This window comes from Penicillium rubens (genome assembly GCF_028828025.1).
Source record: "Penicillium rubens strain IBT 27055 chromosome Unknown utg000003l_segment0_segment0, whole genome shotgun sequence".
NCBI classification, from domain to species: Eukaryota; Fungi; Ascomycota; class Eurotiomycetes; order Eurotiales; family Aspergillaceae; genus Penicillium; species Penicillium rubens.
The window spans coordinates 7,739,500-7,758,550 of record NW_026890601.1 but is presented as its reverse complement, the minus strand read 5'-3'; the positions used below and the strand labels follow the sequence as shown (position 1 = coordinate 7,758,550).

The window sequence follows — 19,051 nt, the reverse complement described above, 5'->3', positions numbered from 1 at the left end:
CATATCCATTTACAATCCTATATGCTACAAAGGAAGCATTTTGTGAAACACGCAAATGGAATTTCAAACTAAAGTACATAAAAAGCGCTCACGTTGCAGGAAAAGAGCGTCTGGAAAACCCCTTGGGAAAGAAAGCCAGTCAGCTCAGTTCCTGAGAACTTGTCATGAGCGGAAACAAAACAATTGAAAGCCGAAAAAGTCGGCAGAAAGATTCAACTAATTGTACAGATGGGCGCAAAACATGAGAAAGTAAAATTTCTTTTTTCCTTTTTTCCTTTTTTTTTTTTTTTTTCGACTTTTGTGGGTAAAGATGGAAATATGTCTGATCGTTGAGTCGTCCACTTATCACCAGAGTCGGTCGGTCAGTGAATTGAGAGGGCTGGGTAACGGAACCCTTGATCATGATTTGTTGGCAATGATCATGTCAAATGTCGCTGAGCCGAGTCGAAATTGTGAATGGGACATTTAGAACACGGTAGGGATGAGCAGACAGGTGAAAGCTCTAGTTGTGCCCAAAGATCCGGTCAAGGTTCGCCATGGTGGCAGCCACAGAGGGGTTCTTGTTAGGGTCATAGATGACAGGAAGCCCAAGGTCACGCTCGGTATCGAGGGAGGAGTACATCTCATCAACCTCAAATTCTTCAATTGGCCACTGGGGAACGTTGTTGAACACCCAGTTCTGAGGATCCCGAACGGTGGCTGAAAAGGCTGGATCCACGGCGAACACCTGTCCGTTTTCGAGAATGTGCTTGTCCCACTCTTCGTTGCGGATCTGGGCGTAGTTGTTATCGATGCAGTGCTTCACAACTTGGTCGACAGCAATAGCCGGCACGCTAAGACTAGCCAAGTTCGACAAGCCGATCTTGCGCAAGCTGAGGCTATTTCCAGTGGGCTGGACATCCCAACCAGCCATCCTGAGATACTGTTGACGATCAAGGTGACCCATCAGAGGCAGGCAAAGCTCGACAAAGGTAGAGAGTGAAGGGGTGTCGACATCGAAGTGATCGCGGATGATTGTGTAAGCCTTGGCGAGAATAGCCCAGTGGGACTTCAAGGTATCATCCTGCCACATTTCGCTGATGGCCATAGACTTGACTTTTTGCGGGATGCCAGGGAACATCGGAGCGCAAAAGCCTAAGATACTGTCAGAAGCGAATCAATGGCCATAAAGATGCGACTTACTTCTGAACAGCATAAAAGAGTTCAATGGACGAAGACGACGTTGCTCCAAAGGAGAGGACAGTACATTCTGCATCACATGCCCAACACATCCAGTCGTCGAGTCAGGGTGAAGCTGCTGCATAGGAAGGGCTTGATCAATACGCTTCAGCTCCAGCACACCATTTGCGTAGACGAAGCGTGGTCCAGTGGGCAAAAGCCGGGGCTGCTGGAAGTAGTTTGCAGGAATGTCACGTAGAACTTGAGCTGCATACTGCCCCACAGGAGAATCTTCGGGCCAACGTTCCAGCACCCGAAGGGCGTGGCGGAGGGACAAGGTTTCAATGTATCGAAACAAAAGCATCTCCATATGAGCAGGGCCATATCCTGGAGGGACCGAAGCATCAAGAGAGGTAGACATGTTGAACAATGTAGTAAGGGTTCAGAGCGAAGAGAATATGAATGAAAAGGTGTCGGGTGAAAAAAAAAGAAGAAGGGTGGAGAGGAGAGAAGAAAGAAAAGAAAGAAACAATGTGGGGGGTAAACAAATATAGGACCTGGGACTGCAGAACACGGTAGGTGATGTGACGAGGTGGGCGATTTCTTTGTTTAGCGGCAACACCAATCACAGAGCCAGCTGAGACACGTATTTTCTTTGTTTCCTAGCAACAACACCAATCACATGTTTTTATCCTAGAAAGGTCTTCCTTGTTAGGAATAGTACCATTAGAACAAAGAAAGTCAATTATGGAGGGATAAGACTACAGCAGAAGGTACTTCAGCATCATGTACCATTTCGACAACGAGGTACTACTGTATACCTGGATGTTCAGGCTGGGAATTCAGATCGTAACTGGTAGCTTCTCTGTGTAATGCTTACTATATTTGACGTAACATGGTGGCTCATTAAAAAACGATTTCGATCTGTGCTTAGATCTGTGCTACTCACGTATGCATGCACACAGGTCGGGAGAGTGGATCTCCCACCCCACCACGTGGCACTGCGGATCTGGGGGTTAGCGCCCGCACCCGCACCTAACCTTAAAAAGATATCAAAGCTTACACAATATAGCTTCAAATTACATACCGAGTCTGATTCCGATTGTGTAAACAGTCTCAGTCTCTATGAAATATAATCAAAAAAGCTATGGTAAAGAACCTAATACAATTTTGTCCATTAGAGTACCAGCAACCTTGGAAGGTACCTGCTCATATGTCGTTACGTGAAAGTCGCCATAGCAACAAAAAGCAAACGAAGTATGCAAACGATCGCCTGACCAATACGTATGAGAAAAATCAAACAAAGAAAATCAAACAAAGAATCCAAGAAAGGCATCAGACAATCAATAAATAAATTAAAAACAATGCTAAAATAACACAAAGGGGACAATAACGACAAAGAAAACGGCAGCCAATCCAAAAATGGAACCAGGGAATTGGAAATTGGCAAATGGTAAGCTGCTAGGCTTCACCTAAGGCAGCCATGGACCTAGAGCCTGTTCCATGCCGTTACTTCGTTCGGTACATGGCCTCTTAAATAGAATTACAAAGTGCGTTGCTTGTTGACAGATGTATTTTGTTCAGACAAGACCTCAAGAAGTCTATTGGTCATATATGCGTATGTTTAATATCGGAAAGTATCACATCCGTGGCTCTCCGTGCTCAATTAACCACGCTGTATAAATATCAGCAATAATAATTCAAAACGAATACTCGGCTGTAAAATGTTCAATAAATTATTGACTACGGAGCGATATCCCCTTCCTGGAACATGTATTTCATTACTCTTGCGCCGCAACTAGTGAGTTCCACTCGCTGGCCCAGATGAAAGTGGGACATCGCCATTGCGTCCCTTTTTCCTTTTCTCCGCTAGGTCCCAATGGCCGGGGACAGATCCAAAAGGAGCGGCCACGATTCATTCCGGGTTTCTTCGTGGTCAAGCTGATACACGGCTCTTGATGTCCTTCGCACGTTGGAACGGGCTTCTTGGTGAAGATTTTTGACCAGTCCTCCTTACTGACAATCGGGTCGATCACTGTGTCGTCAATGGACTTGCTGGCCATCGGCCGTTCGATGGAAGTGCCAGCTTCATTTCTTATGATGTCCTCTTGGGACCCCGGAGGCTGCGGGCTGATTCCTGAAGCTTTCCCTTTCTCTTGTGGACCTTCCGATAGTTTGGGGGTGAGTGACGGTGTTGAAGATCCCGGGGAAGCCATAGGTGACCGGGTAACTTCGACATCTTTTGGCTTAAAGAAGCCGGCTAATGTCTTTTGGCCTACCGAAGATCCCTCGGAAGACGTCGACAAGGCGGACTTGGAGCGCTTTGCGAACGTGGAGGGTAGAGGCTGGGAGCGTTTTCGAGAAGCCGTCCGAGAGAGTCGATTTCCCTCGGTTATAGATGCAGAACCCTTCTCGGGCGAGTCAGTGGATCCGAAGGTTGTGTGCAAGACTGTAGATTTGGCGACTCGAGTTGTGGGCATGTTAGCCGGTACACCGGCTAGCTCTACCGACTCCGACGGAATGCTGACTGGTTTACGAGTGAACATGTCTTTGATGCTTCTTCGGTTATCGACGTTGAATTCGGGGAGTAAACGCCCCGAAGCGGGCAATGCGCACTCGTTTGAGTATTCCTGTTGACGCTTGCCACAGTTAAACATTCCCGGTGGGTTGAGAATATCCCGGATGTTTACTTCGCCTTCGGGTCGGTTTACAGATTCCTTGATGACAGCATATACAGGACAATGGTCCGATCCCTATAAAGCAGTCAATAAACGATTCAAGGCAAAGGAGAAAAGTCCATACCATCAATCCCTCTTGAATGTTTGAGTCGGAGAACCAGTCCTGCATATGCAAGCTGCACAACACATAGTCAATTCGTGATCCGTAATTCCCTGGTCGAGCATTGAGTTTCTGATCCCAGCATGTATACATGCCTGTACGATGTGGATGAAATGACCTGCAGAGATCGAGGAGAACAGGATCCTCCCTGCCTTTGTCACGTTCTCCAATAACCACGCCATCCGACATCAGGTGGTTGAATAGACGTCGAGGGGGGGCAGATATAAATTCCTCCTCTGTCGTCGTACCTTTCCGTATGGCCTCAATTCCATGAGCGGCATCAATGCCCTGCTTCGAGATATTGATATCGCCAGCCACGACCACATTCTTCCCCATGGCAGTCAGGTTGCGAATTCGAGCATCTAGGGCATTGAGAAAGTCCATGCGAAAGGTATCCCGACTCTCATCCCGATAGGCAGGGCAATAGACACCAATGAGGACAAATGCAGGAAACTCCAGAATGACGCAGCGCCCTTCGGAGTCGAGAGTTGGTGCATCTATTGTGGCATCGGGCACCGAGCCCACATCGTCTTGCTCCTCTTCCGGGTCAGGCCCTTCGGGATTCATAGCGGGCCTGTAAAGCTGATCGGATGTTGGATACCCACCGATCTGCTGCTCTTCTGGAAGGCTACGGAAAGATGTTGGAGATTTCGGTGGACAGAGAACTCCAGTAATGCCCTCTTCTGCCCTTATTGGAGAACATGTGGCATTTCGCGTGTAAATCACAACACCCGAGTATCCTAGAAGTTGTTACTATCCTGTATGGACAACTCTGGATAGTAGCTTACCTTTCTTAACCCGGGGGAGACTGAAATAACAGTCCCATCCTGGAACCAAGACCATGTCATCACGGAGGTCTTTGCGTTGAATCTTTGTTTCTTGGAGGATAACAATATCCGCCTCCAGTGTGTCAAACATGGACTTTAAAGCACATAAGCTCGACATACTCGGGAAATGGAAGGATACACGCTTACCTCGAATGTGCGCGTTCCTCTCCATGGCTCATAGGAGAACGGGTTTCTTTTTTGCTATATTAGTGTTGAACAAGTCCAACTGGCAGGTTTTTCTCATACCGTATACCATTAACTAGAAAGTGACGCACCGTTGGTATATGTCCAGCACTCCAATTACTAGTCAGAATTCAGATAGAACTTACCATTCCATGTGGTGATGCGAAATCCCATGTTGGATGCTAGTGTATCAAGGGACAAGGCGTCATTTCTTGTATTTGAATTATCAGGAGAGGTTAAGATACAAATGGAGAAGTCGATCCAACCAGGTATCAGAGCCTCCCCCAGTTGTTGAATCTAGGTAAATCCCGGGTTACGAAAGCGTGCACCACGTGACTAGCCATAATAGCCTTATTCTTGCCTGGTAGATCAGGCACCATGACGTCAGGTTACATAATCCGGGAGATCACGGGGATACGCTAAAGACGGCTTTGGACCTCATCGCACCACTTTTGACCTCCACCACCAAAAGAACTCCTCAACATCGCCCACCATGTTCCCTCAGCGCAATCTTGGTCGCCTGTCTCAGCGTGCTGCGCAGCAGATGCGTTCCGCCCCGGTCCGCTCTACCATCCAGCGCCGTTTCAACAGCGCCGAGGCCAAGCCTTCTTGGATCGTCGACAACGAATTCAACCGCGAGAGAGCTGCCGTCAAGCACCATGCTGCCTCTACCAGCGGTACGTACCACCTAACCGAACTCAATTGATTGCGCCTCATGGCCATTAGCTGTAGACAATATACTTACTAGGCCGATTATTTTACAGACCTCTGGCGCAAGCTGTCCATCTTGTACGTTTCCGATCAAAATCAATTCTTGATTTGGCGTCTTCACCGACGGAGAAAAGTCTAATCAATTCATAGTGCCGTCATTCCCTGCCTGATTGGTGGCGGTCTCAATGCCTACAACCTCTGGTCCGAGCACTGGGAGCACTGGGAGCACATGCCCCCGCTCGAGGAACGCACCGAGTACCCTTACCAGAACATTCGCGTGAAGAACTTCCCTTGGGGAGACGGTGATAAGGTATGTGAATCCAACTATGCTATGTGCTGAAAACTCGAGCTAATTTATGTCTGGAATAGACCATCTTGTGAGTTCTGACTTCTCCGACCCCACCACGTCCTATATATCGTTTTGCGGAACAGCTAGCTTCTGTAATCTTGCATTTGATGGTCTGCTTTCAAGCGGATCTCATGGCATTCTCTCACCATGTCGCCTTCTGAGACCTCAAGACTAACTCATCATCTACAGCTGGAACTCCGATGTCAACTACCACAACAAGGACAAAGCCACCTAAATTAGGTCGCTCACAATCTTCCCATATACTCGAGAATTGCCTACGAATCCCGCCAGGAAATCATTGAGTGTGTGTCAGGGCTGGCTTTTCCATGTACATGTACCACACTGTCGTTCTAGGGTAGAAACACAGTCAATGCTTGGGGAGCTGAAGGTCCAGTTGACAGAATGAGGCGAAGCTTACTATCCATATGTACTAGTCAACATTCATTCTTGCCGCTATCTCTTTTGTCTCATTTTGAATCATTCTTATATCTACTTGTCTCGAAACCTATACTGCTAAGGTTGCATCGGCTGATGATAGTAATCGTCCATCCCGCTAAGTAGATACTACGACTAGGCTCTTTGAAGAAGACATGGTGTTTCGAATGGCCCAAGCCCATGATAACTACGCAAAAAGGACCGTGACAACAAGGATTCACGCACAGAATAAAACCGTATTGTCTCTTTGTGAATGGAGTTCATTAGTAGTTTATCTACAGCTAATGATAGGAAGGGCGCTCGCAGATGGAGTAGTATGGTACTAGTCGATTCAACCTGGTCGATTTGCTTACTCCGTACCTTGCGGGGATCCAGATCCACGAATATTGAGAAGTCTTCGTACGTATGGGAATGTGATTGAATAGCGAAATCCATTGCGATGCCAAACATAACCTATACATGTTTGAAGGTGATCTTAACTCCAGAAAACCAAATGTCCAGATATATAAGTTAATAATAACACTACACAAACAAAGAGCTATTTGGAGCGAGGAGATCCAACCCAGACTCACCCTCAAGGAGAGGAAAGAGGCGGCGAATCCGGTCCTCTAGAATAGCATCTTCAGCTTCCCAGCGTCGACGATCAATATGCTTGGCCTCTGCACGGCGCTCGCCGCCAAACCAAGCACCCTTGGCCCGATCCCTGCTCTCCTGCTCCTCTCGTCGAGCACGGGTGACAAGAGATGAGACCATAGTTTTCCAATTCTCCAACCCAACCTTCAGACACTGTGCGCAGCGGGTTCGGGCATTGCGGTCGGCTGAATTGCCGAGGTCGAGCATCGTGGACTCGGCCATGTCGACTGCATCGCGCGTCCAGGCAAGGCCGGCCTCCTTCGACGAGGAGGCGTACAATATCTCGCCGATGTAGGTCATCAATCCTGCTTCTTCACAGGCAGATGCCGCTGTGCGGCGTGGGGGTTCGTTGCCTGATGGGATGGGTGCTGGGTACTCCACAGGAATGAGGACATTTTTGAGCGATTTGAAGAGGGAAGCGAATGGGTCATTGTTCGATTTAGGCGGAGTCGGGAAAGAGGGGATTGTATCGGAGTCTAATGAGAGAGGTAGGCTGCGTCGGGCTTTGAGAACAGATGTGAAGAGGGACAAAGCCGTTGGAAGATCGGCTTGACGAGCATTGTGGACGGCGAGGGCCGTGCAGACACGGAGGATGTTCTCTGAAGGCAGGTCCCTGCTGTTATTCTTCAATAGGCCGTTCTTCAAATCCACAATATTGCTAACATCTCCTTGCAGCCCACTGGCAGCAATGTCCAAGGCCCACTTGTACATATCACCAGCCGTGAGGCCCAAGCCTTTGAAATCAAGCCAATCAGCATAGGCCAAGGCAGCATCGAGTCTCTGCCTTGTGTCAAAGCCTTTTGTTGTCAAAACCTTCATGTAAAAGCGCTCCGGAGACGGAGACGCCTGCTCACAGTCCTCTTCCCGTGGGACCTTCTTTTGGCCAGCGGGCATGGGTTTTGGTCGAGGATTTGAAGGTCCAACAACATATTCCGCAGGCGCAGATATCTTCTGCTTGCGATCTGTTAACCAGCCGTCCAGGTTCTCAGCAGCCTTGGCAGCACCCATCAGGGCCTGGAAATATCCGCGGCGCCAAGGCTCACTCTTTGCGGAGACATCGAACCCAGTGCGGCCGACACCTGCGACCAGAAATCCTCCCTCATCTTGTTCCAAAAGACCCTTTCCTTCTCCCTCTAAGTCTTCCAGGCGCTCCAGCAGCTCACGAAGATATCCAGCGACCATGGGCCAATTCGTCATCAGCTTGCCGATCTGCTCAGGATTCTGCAGTGCTTGCGCAGATCGCAGACACCAGCGGCTTTTCCAGGACCATTCTGGTGGAGTGGGCCATGAATGCTCGATGTCTTCTTGGTAGATGCCGAGCTGTATCGCAGAGAACAAGACAAGGATAGCAGACACCGATAGACCGATCTTGACACCTCGTGATACCCTTCGCTTGTAATGCTCGCGGCTCTCGGTAGATATCAAGCGACCAAAATGCTGGCGGAGATGGATTGATAGCGGTGGGAGTGGACGGGTCGGCGCAAGAGGTGATAGGAAGGGCAGTTGAGGGCGACCCGGCGCCGGAGAAAGAAGAAGTAGACGTGTGCGATTGGTGAATGGTCGGAGATGTACGTTGGGACCGGAGATCCGAGGCAAATGAGTCGGTCGTATATGACTTGGTATTCGACCGATAGCGCTTCGACGAGGCAACATGGTGAGTTACCGAAAATGTTGGAGATTGATGAAGCCTTACCATCCATCGATGTGCTGATTGATGGGTGTTTGTCTGGTTTGTCTGTCACGTGACCGGTTGGACGCTTATAGACAAAATACCCTAGCATGGCATTGCAGAATCAAGCAAGACTATAATTACTACCACTTGGACCCATTGCTCAGGTATGTCTATCGACCTTTGTCGAATGTATTTTTGGGATTCCAACAAATGTTTCCTCATATCTAGTTTGCGATAACTTTGTTTGGAATGATATATATCTGGACACCCCGAAGCCCGAAGCTCAATTCTGCATGGGCAAGTGGATAATATCTCTGTTTTGAGAAATTGATCCCAAATAGACATACATCTCAACTGATGATAGTATAATAGTATACTATGTCCGCAGTTTTTTGAAAACTTGGAGTGCCAACATTTGTACTGTCTTCAAACCGAATACCAAGCCCATAGTGCTGGACTAGTACCTTTCCCATGGCAAAAGCCATGCTTTTCCTGGTGGCGGTTTAGTAATGCCTGGTAAATTGTACAAGCAACGGAGTCATGGGTCGGTTTATAAGCTTACTCTCTGTGAGGGTTTCGAGCCACAAGCTGGTGTGCTGGTGAGCCCTTTGTCTATAGCTTACCTACCGTAAGTGTAGAGAGGTACCTAGGCTCTTTGACTCACTACCTCGATATCTGATCTCTCCGCCTCTGGCTGCACATTTCATGTCCCAGCTATCAAAGCTCATAATGGATAATCCTGCCGAGGATGTCATCCTTGAATGCGAACTTTTACCTCTGTCTTTCGCAATCGACATGTAAGATGCAGTTGGCCCGAATATAGATGACTGGCAGCCGACTAGACTGGAAGCACACTACTACTAGCTATTGGTGTTGCAATTTATCAATAACGATTGTCTAATGTATGAAGTATATAATAGCCCTGAAGTGGACCTGACGCCAAGACTGATCGACAGAGATAGGTTAAGATAGTGGGGCTAATCCACATTGGGGGCCTGAGGCTACCTACATATGTAGGTACTTGCTCATATGGTTTTCCATTTGGCTTCCACGTTGCTTCCTTTTGCCTTTTCTATCTATCTCTGTCCTGTATACCTCATTCACTCTTTGCCTTGTCTTTACTTTCTTTCCCTTGTTTCTTCGTTGACACACGCCTGAGACATTTCACATTTCAGGCCTGATTACTTGACACCGACTTTCGCGTCTCATTGCTTCTTCTCTTCAACCTCCTTTTCAAACTTCCAAATCAGTAATACATTATCATGCCACGCAAGGAATTCTTGCGAGACCTCGCAGATGTGGCAGTTCCTGGTCGATTCTCCTGTATCTCCGACATCAGAACAGGGGAATATGATGGATCAATTTCCTTCACCTTTGCAGCACCCGGGGCAAACCTCACTCTTAATCTTCAAGCCATAGTCTCAGGTAGGAAAGACTCCTAAATAACAGTGTCTTTAGCACTCCAGTCTTTTGCTGACGCATAGACAGACTCTCACGACTACCCCAATGACCATGGCTTTTTGGCCTTCTCGTCATCCGAGAACTGTCCTAAGACAGTCATCACCTCGCTGGAAAATGCAGTGCCCTCTTTCACAGGCTTAGCCATCGATGCTTTATTGAGCAACATTGAGAACGTTATAACCAAGTCTATGGTTGATCCTGATTCACCATCCAGTCACCCAGAGGACCCAGACACTCATGACTCCAACGACGACGAGCCAGCTGCCAGCGACACCGAGCCTGACTGGGAGTCTGACGATGAGAACAAAATATTTGCATCGACTCAAAGTGAGACTCGGTTACGCGAGAAGATTCGCCGTGACCTTCGTGCGGCCAAGAACGCTGGATTCAAGGTGGGATACCTGGGGCCAAAATATGGTACCATCATTGTGACAGTGTCCTGCCGTATTTCCAAGCTCGCCATTTCCGAGGAAGCTATGGATGCCTGGAGCGTTGAGCCCTCGGAGTATTTGGTTTTGCTGATCCGTTATCGACCGACGTACCTTGATCTCCAAACAATTATCGAGACAGCAGGTGATCCAAAGAACCCCCCGGTTCAGATGTATGCTGGCCTTTGTCATTCATACAAGCCGTCCTTAGAGCATGCTATGGAAGTCATACATGGGCCACAGGATAGACAGACGAAAGACGAGACTGCAACTTCGGACAAAACAATGTGTGGTCATCTTCTCAGGCCGTTGTTCATTGGAAGATCGCTCAATTTGCTTCTAAGAGAGCGACTGCTTGGGATCATCATTCTTCGACTAAAACATGGGTTCTCATGGACAGGGGGAGAAATTTTCTTCCAGACCAACCAAGGCAGGACTTATGGCAACTCTGAGATCTCTTCTGAGGAGCACTGTCAGCCAGATTACTGGGCCACTTCGACGCCAGCAATCCTTGTGGCTGACCATATGACAGAACTAGACCGCAGTATTGCCACTATGTCTTTGCCTCTTCTAGCTATGCAGTTTACTCTGCGGCATTTTGTCAAATGCACAGAGTTCTGCCTGGTTTGTCACTGCAAGATTGGTGATACTTTCGAGTCGCTGAAGCCATATGTCTGCTCCAACGCGTTGTGGTTGTATCAATACATGGCGCTGGGCTTGGGCCCAAGCCTTGAATATGAGATCCGGTCCCAGCCCTTTGTTGTTGACTTGCTGACCAGCCTGGCATACGCGCGGGCTTCAGCGGGGCTCCTTGAAGACTTCCCAACTGGCCTTCGGCTGCGCGTACCCGAGAAATTGCTGCCTCAGAAAAATCCGGATTCTATTACATATTACACTGGGGAATTGAATGCAACCAATCTTGAAATTAGATTAAACCAGCCGACTGCTGTCAAAGTTGGTGATTGGATCGCCATCATTGTTACAGCCATTAATACAGAAGAATGGCACTGCCACGTTGATCACGTCGGTGAGACCTCAAACCATATTACCATCTCACCTCCGATTAGCAAAGGCCATCAACTGCAGGGAGGGCAACTAGGTGCGGAGCCCCGGCACGTGAGACTCGTTGTTTACGACACCAACCTGGACGATTTGGAACCCGTACAAAAGCAGCGGATGATTTCTTGCCTATTGGGCACACTTCCTGGTATCGGGGACATGAAGGCCTTCATCGAAAGCCACGAAAGGGGCAACCTTCTTTCATCGTGGAGAGCCGTCATATCTCCTGCAGGATTAGACCTTTTACGCTGGGTTGTTTCCTCAAATCGATCTTTCATCAAGCAAGATGACGACAAGCAGCATAAAGTAGCTGGGATGAGTGATTACGTCCAATTCAGACTTGTTCAAGGTGCTGCCGACAAAGAGCAACGCTTTATCCATGCGGTCAACTCCAATTCCTTGGCCCAGAATCCGAATCATCCAACAATATTCGCTTGGCATGGCAGCTCTGTGAATAATTGGCACAGTATTTTACGTGAGGGCTTTCATTTCAAGCAAGTTGTCCATGGCCGTGCCTGTGGCCATGGCGTTTACATGTCGAATCGGTTCTTTACCTCATTGGCATACACTGGTACTTCAACACGATTTCTTCCCATGTTGTCCGAGAGTCGAATGAAGCTCGAGACGGTGATCTCTCTGAATGAGGTCGTCAATGCTCCCGAGAAATTTGTAAGCCACAGCCCACACTACGTCGTGCAACACTTGGATTGGATCCAACCAAGGTATCTTTTCGTCAAGCTCAGCGACTCCAACGAACGTGGTACGGCATGCGGGAGTATGTTAACGAGTTCGGAATCCCAGCCATCATCTCACAGACATGGTGAAAGCCGCATGTACCAACAAGATCAGCGTTATCTGGCCTTGGGCCCAAACGGAAAGCAGGTCAAGATCCCCATCTCAATATTTAGCGGTCCACGGGGGAAATTCCTTGCTAGAGAAACGGGGCTTACGGAGCTTGTACCGTCACCTAAGAGACGCAAATATTCAGTTGAAGATACTGAACAACATGACGACGACGACAATGTTAGCATTGAAACGGCCGTAGAGGATCTCAGCATTCTTTTATCTGACGATGAGACGTCTGAGAGTCCCGCAGGCCCCAGCGTGCAAGAAGGAGCTGTCCCAGAAACTGACCTCAAGACTGATTTCCGACCCGGAACCCTACAGGACAGTTCTTTGCCTACACTTTCTCCACCTCAATTTGCGACGAGCTCAGCCACAAAAATCCTGCAGCAACATCTTCAGGCTACCATCAAAATCCAGGAGCGAGTGCCACTCCACGAGCTCGGATGGTACGTCGACCCCAATTTGATTACAACAGTTTACCAATGGATTGTGGAGCTACATACGTTTGATCCATCCCTCCCACTAGCAAAGGACCTCAAAGCGATCAGCCAAAAGAGTATCGTCCTGGAGCTACGCTTTCCCCCCAAATTCCCCATGGATCCACCCCTTGTACGAGTTATCCGTCCTCGGTTTGTCGAGTTCAATGCTGGAGGTGGCGGACATGTCACCACCGGTGGCTCCATGTGCATGGAACTGCTTACACACTCGGGCTGGCTACCGACGGCTTCGATTGAAAGTGTGTTGTTGCAGGTTCGCATGGCTCTTACCAACCAAGACCCGAGACCGGCGCGTCTGAATCGGGATCGCGCAAATATGGACTATTCGGTGGGCGAGGCGGTGGAAGCCTACAGAAGAGTTGCAGTGGCGCATGGATGGCAGATCTCGAAGGATATTGATAAACTTGCGTGGTGATTTCTTTTTCTTCTCTTTGTTCAACATTTGTACGGAGTTGTCTTTGCTTTGAACTTATCAACTCTTCTTTGCTGACTACAATTGTCATAATCGAAACAATTCTTGCTACCAGTACTCTCTTCTCATCTCCACATGCATGTCGTAGTTTGTAGCTTGGTACCTAGCATCCCTGAAGATAAACGCCTGTTGTACGAAAATATAGAGGGAAGCACGAGTCTCGAAGAAAATGTTCCAATTGAAGAATAAAACTATGTGATCCTACAATGCGCGATGATCCATGATCCCAAAAACCATACGCCTATTCACAAACATAAAAGAACAAACCCACTAAAAGGGAAATAGAAAAAACCAATGCCGTTCATTGTACATCGCTTAGCCCCGAAAGAAATGAAACCTCACATGTGGTTCATGCAGACTCAGATGGACCAGCCTGTGGGATCGAATCTGGGAGCTTCTCGAGTTCGTCGTTGGCTTCCTTAGCTTCTTGCAGCTTTGGTTCAGCGGCAACAGTTTGATCAGGGAAATTTCTTTCAGTTATTGCTTCTGTCCTTTCGTCTGTAGCAGCAGCTGTAGTGGACTCCGCCGAAGTGGGCTTGGGCTCTATGTTCTCTGCGGTTGGTGGTGCTTGAGGCAAGTCTGGGTTCGCGAGGTATTGGGCATCTAGCCCTTGGCTTTGTTCCGATGCCGGGACATCTCCCATCACGACATCTTTTGCTTCTCCTGGGTGTAGACTAGGCCTAGGAGCATCGGAGGGGTTTGGTTGTTCGCGCTCGATAGCTGTCGAGGGGTATTCTTGTGTCCCGGGATGGGAAATGGAGTTGTTTGCAATCTGATGAGGTTCCCGGTTCTCTGCCAATGTATCGGTTGATACTGCAGTCTGCTCGGGCTCTGAATGCTCATGTGTCTGCAATTGGGTCGAGGGCTCTGAGGATGTTTCGTTGCTGACAGGTGGCAGGGCAGTCGCATTTTCGTGCTGGCTTGGGAGAGTAGGTTCTTCCTTTGGAGCAAGGTCAGCCGTCGGCTCTACGGTTGTCCCTTCCCCTTGCACCTTGGTATCTGTGCTTTGGGCCTCGCCAGCTGCAGCTGGAAGGTCGGTGGGTTCACTTGTCGTTGCGGCAGTTCTGGCGGGAGAAGTGGGAGTCTTGTCATATTCCGAAATGACAGGCTTTTCATTCAAATCGGTGACCTCGGCCTTCTCCGAAGGAGCATTATGAGCCAGGGCGCCGAAATCCACACCTGAGGTCTTCTCAGGCTGGTTTTGCTTCTCCTTTTCGGCCACTGAAGAAATTTCGGGGGCAGGAAGCTGGTTTTCAGGAACGGCATCTGACATGTCAACATCAACTGACTGCTCCGCAGGAGTTTCGCCTGAAGTCTGATCCACGAACTCTGTGCCAGACAGAGGCTGCGGGGTTTCAGGAGTCTTCGCGTCCATCATGGATTCGTCACCCTCGTCGCTCTCTTCGCCCTCGTCGCCGTCTTCGTCCTCTTCATCTTGACCTGCCTGGTCATTGGGCTCCTGCTGGCCTTCTCTCTTGACGCCACCTTCCCCACTGCCAGGAGCAGGACCAACTCCATGTACTGTCGCGGCATCGGCTCCTTCGCCAGGCGCAAACATGACCTTCTTCTTCCGGCCCTTTCCAATGCCTCTGCCCTTTCGTTTAGGTGGAGGTGGACGTCGCTTCGGAGGTGTCATTACAGCTGCTGATCCAGCCTCCGCAACAACAACACCTTCAGCATTGACAATACCGACCCCCTCGACAACAGTTCCAGGCGCAGGCGCCTCAGGCTTCACAGGCACTTGGCTCTGCTCGGCAATCGTCTGTAAGTCGCCAGTGATCTCTCCTTCGATGCGATGACCCTCGGGCACCCAAGCCTCGTAGATAGAGATGTTGCCTGTTTCAGGATCAACTTTCTTGAATTTCGTCCTCCTCATGGGCCCAGTAGCAGGGTTCCCATCCGTACCAGCATTGACGCCATAAAGAGATGAAAGACCAGGTCGCCTCTTTGCCAGGAACTCCACTTCCGCGGGCTCGAGGTGCTTGGGAAGCGTCATCCATTTGCGAGTTGTGAAGCTCCGATCAGCCATCTGAGATGCCGAGGCCGGGTCTTCCACGTCTGCCATGCTTTTCTCCTCGTCATCAGCTGCTCGACTGCCTTGGCGGATATAGATACACCCGGCACGGGCAGCTCGAAGAAGTGCACGACTGATTGGCGGCAAGAGCTGGCTGTCTCTTGGCATGGGGAGCTCTGGTAGCGTTGGTCCTCCGCCTGGGCCTTGAACGCCAAATTCCGAGTCGTCTGGTTTGGGCGCCTGAGAGAAGGTGTGCTGCTGTCGGGACCAGCGACGCACTGGCAAACCCTCAAAGACATCGTGATCGATCTGGCCGGTTCGGGTGCGGTTTGGGGCACCGTCGAGGTGTCGCCCTGAGCGCGAGGCTCTGAACTGTGGCAAATATTAGCCATCTAATTCTGGCATTTCAAGATCTAGTATATCCGGAATGACCATGTGCTAGGGTGACCAGGTCGGCCAGATAAGATAGATCATAACGGGGGCAAGCTGAGACGTACCGTGGAAGGCATGGCAGATGCGCCTATACTGATTCAAAGAGAATTGCGCCCAATCAGAAGCTTGTAATGTCCTGGAGACTTCGCGGGGAGGATCCTTTGGCGGGATGTGGTGGAGTGGGTGATGGTAGCGGAGCAGTGCAACTCCGTCGCGTTGCGATCCTACAAGACCCTAAAGAGACATCACGTGATCTATACTTATTGAACACCCATGCAACATCCTGCTGTAGCAGCCATCTATATTGTGATGATATCCCTCAATTGGTAGAATGTGAAACAATTCAATTCATTGCGATGTATATTGTGCTTCAAGAGTGGAATGGGGTGTTTCTGGTGCTTGATAAAACTAGGTGCAGCTGCAGCTGCATGGGTGTATAAATACAGAGAACGAGCAGATGTTTAATTAGTCCACCATTGGCAATTTGTCAAAGCAAACACAATGGAATAGTTACAAGTTTCCAACACTCAAGAATCAATCCCAACTAACTACAGGTTAGTACATGCAAAACAGGTGGACACGGAGCTTCAATCGAAGGACTTACCCGGTATCCTTCTGGCGAACAATGCCTCCATGGTCCCCAGTTTCCTTTCCCTTCAAAGGCAATGTAAGATTAAATGTTGGAACAGGGCAAATCAAGGTAGGACTTACTGTCTTCTGACCTTCCACCACCAACTTATCCAACTGATAGAACTGACTGATGATCGTTTGTCTCTGTGATTATGTCAGTATAATTATACCACAGTGCTGAATTGAATGATCCGTAGGGGCAGTGCTGCAAGGTGAGACTCGTCGACTTCTGATACACGAGGTTTGACGAGGTTTGAAATGGATCCCCCATATCTGCCGATTGAGTCCCACCAGAAAAGCCATGTAATGCCACTAACCTTCAGCAAGCGCAAGCTTTGAAGTCCCTCCTGGATCAGTTCCTGTACCCGGCGTTCCTCTGTGGTGTTTTGGTGCTCGCGGAACGAGTCCCTTGTCTTCCGACGAGCGTATTCACGGAAGTTGTAGTTGGAGAACTGTCCGGAGTAGCGCAGAAGGGAGCGGAACTAATAAAAGAATGAAGAAGCCCGTTAGTCTGATGTATTAAAGATAGGCGTGCGAGGTTGAAGCGCATAAGGAGCCGGGATGACATACCAAAGATCGTGCCTGGAAGGCAGTCTCACGATTCAAAGACGCGACAGACATGGTGGCTGAGTTATGACGGGAGTATCGAAGGGATTCAGACGGCAACAAGAGTTAAAAAGCCGAAGGCGAGGGGTGCGAGACGCCTGCTTGGTCAACCCCAAGTTATCACTGAAGCCGTGGTCGCGCGGTCGAGATAGCGCTGCTGCGGCAAAAAGTTGTGCTAAGAACCACCGAGTTAGAGCAATGCTCGTATTGCAATGGTCGCGATACTGAAGTGTAGTCCACGTACGTTGGGCGCAATGATTCGTATCAAAAACGCAATCGGAGGTGGCGATTCAATCTTGCGAGAACCAAAGACTCGGGAATGAAACCACACAGGAATCGATGATTTTGATATCTCGTGAAACAGTCCCTTACAGTGAAAGAGACACAGTTTGAAATACACAAGAGGGAAGAAGAAGCGCGGAAGTGGGAAATTCTTTTGCGTTCGGAGACGAATGACGGAGTTACCGGGGCCGAGCTCCTTTGCTCCACGTTTCTTTCTGGATATCTCAAGCTTGGTGGATCTATCCCATTTGATTCAAAGTCGCAACTTAACTCGACTTGGCAGGTATTTGCATTGCATGTCTGCTCCGTTGACCTTTCATCTTTTTCTCCATGACTCAAATACCCACGCCACCAGCCTCGCGACCGGGCTCGGAGGCCCCCGAAGTGAAGGTGAAGCCGGAGGCTTTGGAGGATTCGGTCCAATGTTTGGATACACTTCTTGAGAAATACTTGCACCTGCTTGATCGGCAGCAGAAACTCCATTCAAGTCTAGCAGGACAGCTATCATCGGTATGACTTTGTTAATCATGGTTCCTGAAATGTGCTGAGACAAAGTAGGGGTTCTTTGCTCTCGCCCAGGCCAACTTCTCCAGTCCTCCTGGCCGTCGTTATGGTCCTGATTATTACGATGAGCGCATGAAAGCAACGAGAAAGATGTAACTCCGCCCGATGCCACTGATTACTGACGCTTGTTAACTGGCCGAAATCGACAGATCAATCCAATCCGAACAAAACACGGACAAATCCACGAACGATCCGCAAGAGAAAGAGGATGTTACTGCGCTACCTGGTCCTGAATACACATTCTCCGTCGAACATACACCCAATCATCCATCAGAGGAGGCCGATGGGAACAACGAAACCAAACCTTCTTCTCCGATCCTAGGTGGACATCTTGAGGCCTCCGAGGAAACTAGCCCGGCCGAGACGGCTAGCTCGGAACCCTCTGACACAGCAGGAACTGAAACCACCCCTGTCGAAAAACAAAAGTCCGTCTCTAAGAAGTTTCGTTCTGCCGATCCAATTCACTGGTATGGAATCTTGGTCCCCCAGTCGCTACGCAGGGCACAAGACTCTTTCGCAAATGCGATAGACCATCAGGTGCCGGATTTGGCGAGTACAACAGTCGAAATGCGAGCCCTGGAACAGCAGATAGACCAATTACGGGGCCGGCTGGAAATTGAATCCTCTGACGCAACTACGTTGTAGTTATCCGTGACCTTGTCCAACATTACACGGTTAACCAGCCGTAAGGTCAAGTTGACGTTGAGAAGTCGCACAGAGCATTCTATTGCTGAGAACCCAAGGAGATCACCTTACATGACCAGGTGTGTTTAAAATTGGGGGTCGCGAATGCCTCACATCCAAGGACTTGCAAAACATCTACGACATATCCACATGACCCACGAACTGTTCATATAGCGGAAGCGCCCAGACCAGCTTCGTTATTGTGGATATGTAGAGACTCGAGAGCGGAGAATCAGCGGAGAAGAATATCTATAATTATATACATTATAC

At 49.2% G+C, this 19,051-nt stretch overlaps 7 protein-coding genes across 7 annotated transcripts; 3 read left to right on the top strand and 4 right to left on the bottom strand.

Annotated features, from left to right (window-relative positions):
* Positions 1 to 502: 502 nt before the first annotated feature.
* Positions 503 to 1,579, bottom strand: N7525_009209 (uncharacterized protein; the record flags this gene model as incomplete). The annotated part of the gene is made up of 2 exons (XM_002563257.1): positions 503 to 1,134; positions 1,183 to 1,579. 2 exons carry the CDS (start codon positions 1,577 to 1,579, stop codon positions 503 to 505), a joined length of 1,029 nt encoding a protein of 342 aa, XP_002563303.1.
* Positions 1,580 to 2,939: 1,360 nt separating this feature from the next.
* On the bottom strand, positions 2,940 to 5,180 carry N7525_009208 (DNA-(apurinic or apyrimidinic site) lyase APN2; the record flags this gene model as incomplete). The annotated part of the gene is made up of 6 exons (XM_002563256.1): positions 2,940 to 3,911; positions 3,961 to 4,736; positions 4,785 to 4,917; positions 4,971 to 5,016; positions 5,070 to 5,082; positions 5,153 to 5,180. The coding sequence occupies 6 exons, from the start codon at positions 5,178 to 5,180 to the stop codon at positions 2,940 to 2,942; spliced, it is 1,968 nt and encodes a 655-aa protein (XP_002563302.1).
* A 319-nt stretch (positions 5,181 to 5,499) lies between these two features.
* On the top strand, positions 5,500 to 6,301 carry N7525_009207 (cytochrome c oxidase subunit VIa; the record flags this gene model as incomplete). Its single annotated transcript, XM_002563255.1, has 5 exons — positions 5,500 to 5,683; positions 5,771 to 5,795; positions 5,868 to 6,027; positions 6,087 to 6,094; positions 6,256 to 6,301. The coding sequence occupies 5 exons, from the start codon at positions 5,500 to 5,502 to the stop codon at positions 6,299 to 6,301; spliced, it is 423 nt and encodes a 140-aa protein (XP_002563301.1).
* A 722-nt stretch (positions 6,302 to 7,023) lies between these two features.
* Positions 7,024 to 8,787, bottom strand: N7525_009206 (uncharacterized protein; the record flags this gene model as incomplete). The annotated part of the gene is made up of 1 exon (XM_002563254.1): positions 7,024 to 8,787. One exon carries the CDS (start codon positions 8,785 to 8,787, stop codon positions 7,024 to 7,026), a length of 1,764 nt encoding a protein of 587 aa, XP_002563300.1.
* Positions 8,788 to 10,068: 1,281 nt separating this feature from the next.
* On the top strand, positions 10,069 to 13,512 carry N7525_009205 (putative ubiquitin conjugating enzyme; the record flags this gene model as incomplete). Its single annotated transcript, XM_002563253.1, has 2 exons — positions 10,069 to 10,231; positions 10,295 to 13,512. The coding sequence occupies 2 exons, from the start codon at positions 10,069 to 10,071 to the stop codon at positions 13,510 to 13,512; spliced, it is 3,381 nt and encodes a 1,126-aa protein (XP_002563299.1).
* Positions 13,513 to 13,918: 406 nt separating this feature from the next.
* N7525_009204 (LYR motif-containing protein) lies at positions 13,919 to 17,266 on the bottom strand (the record flags this gene model as incomplete). The annotated part of the gene is made up of 6 exons (XM_061214642.1): positions 13,919 to 15,955; positions 16,081 to 16,108; positions 16,620 to 16,669; positions 16,727 to 16,789; positions 16,963 to 17,127; positions 17,216 to 17,266. The coding sequence occupies 6 exons, from the start codon at positions 17,264 to 17,266 to the stop codon at positions 13,919 to 13,921; spliced, it is 2,394 nt and encodes a 797-aa protein (XP_061069073.1).
* A 597-nt stretch (positions 17,267 to 17,863) lies between these two features.
* Positions 17,864 to 18,742, top strand: N7525_009203 (uncharacterized protein; the record flags this gene model as incomplete). The annotated part of the gene is made up of 3 exons (XM_002563250.1): positions 17,864 to 18,043; positions 18,092 to 18,189; positions 18,247 to 18,742. 3 exons carry the CDS (start codon positions 17,864 to 17,866, stop codon positions 18,740 to 18,742), a joined length of 774 nt encoding a protein of 257 aa, XP_002563296.1.
* Between the last annotated feature and the right edge of the window lie 309 nt (positions 18,743 to 19,051).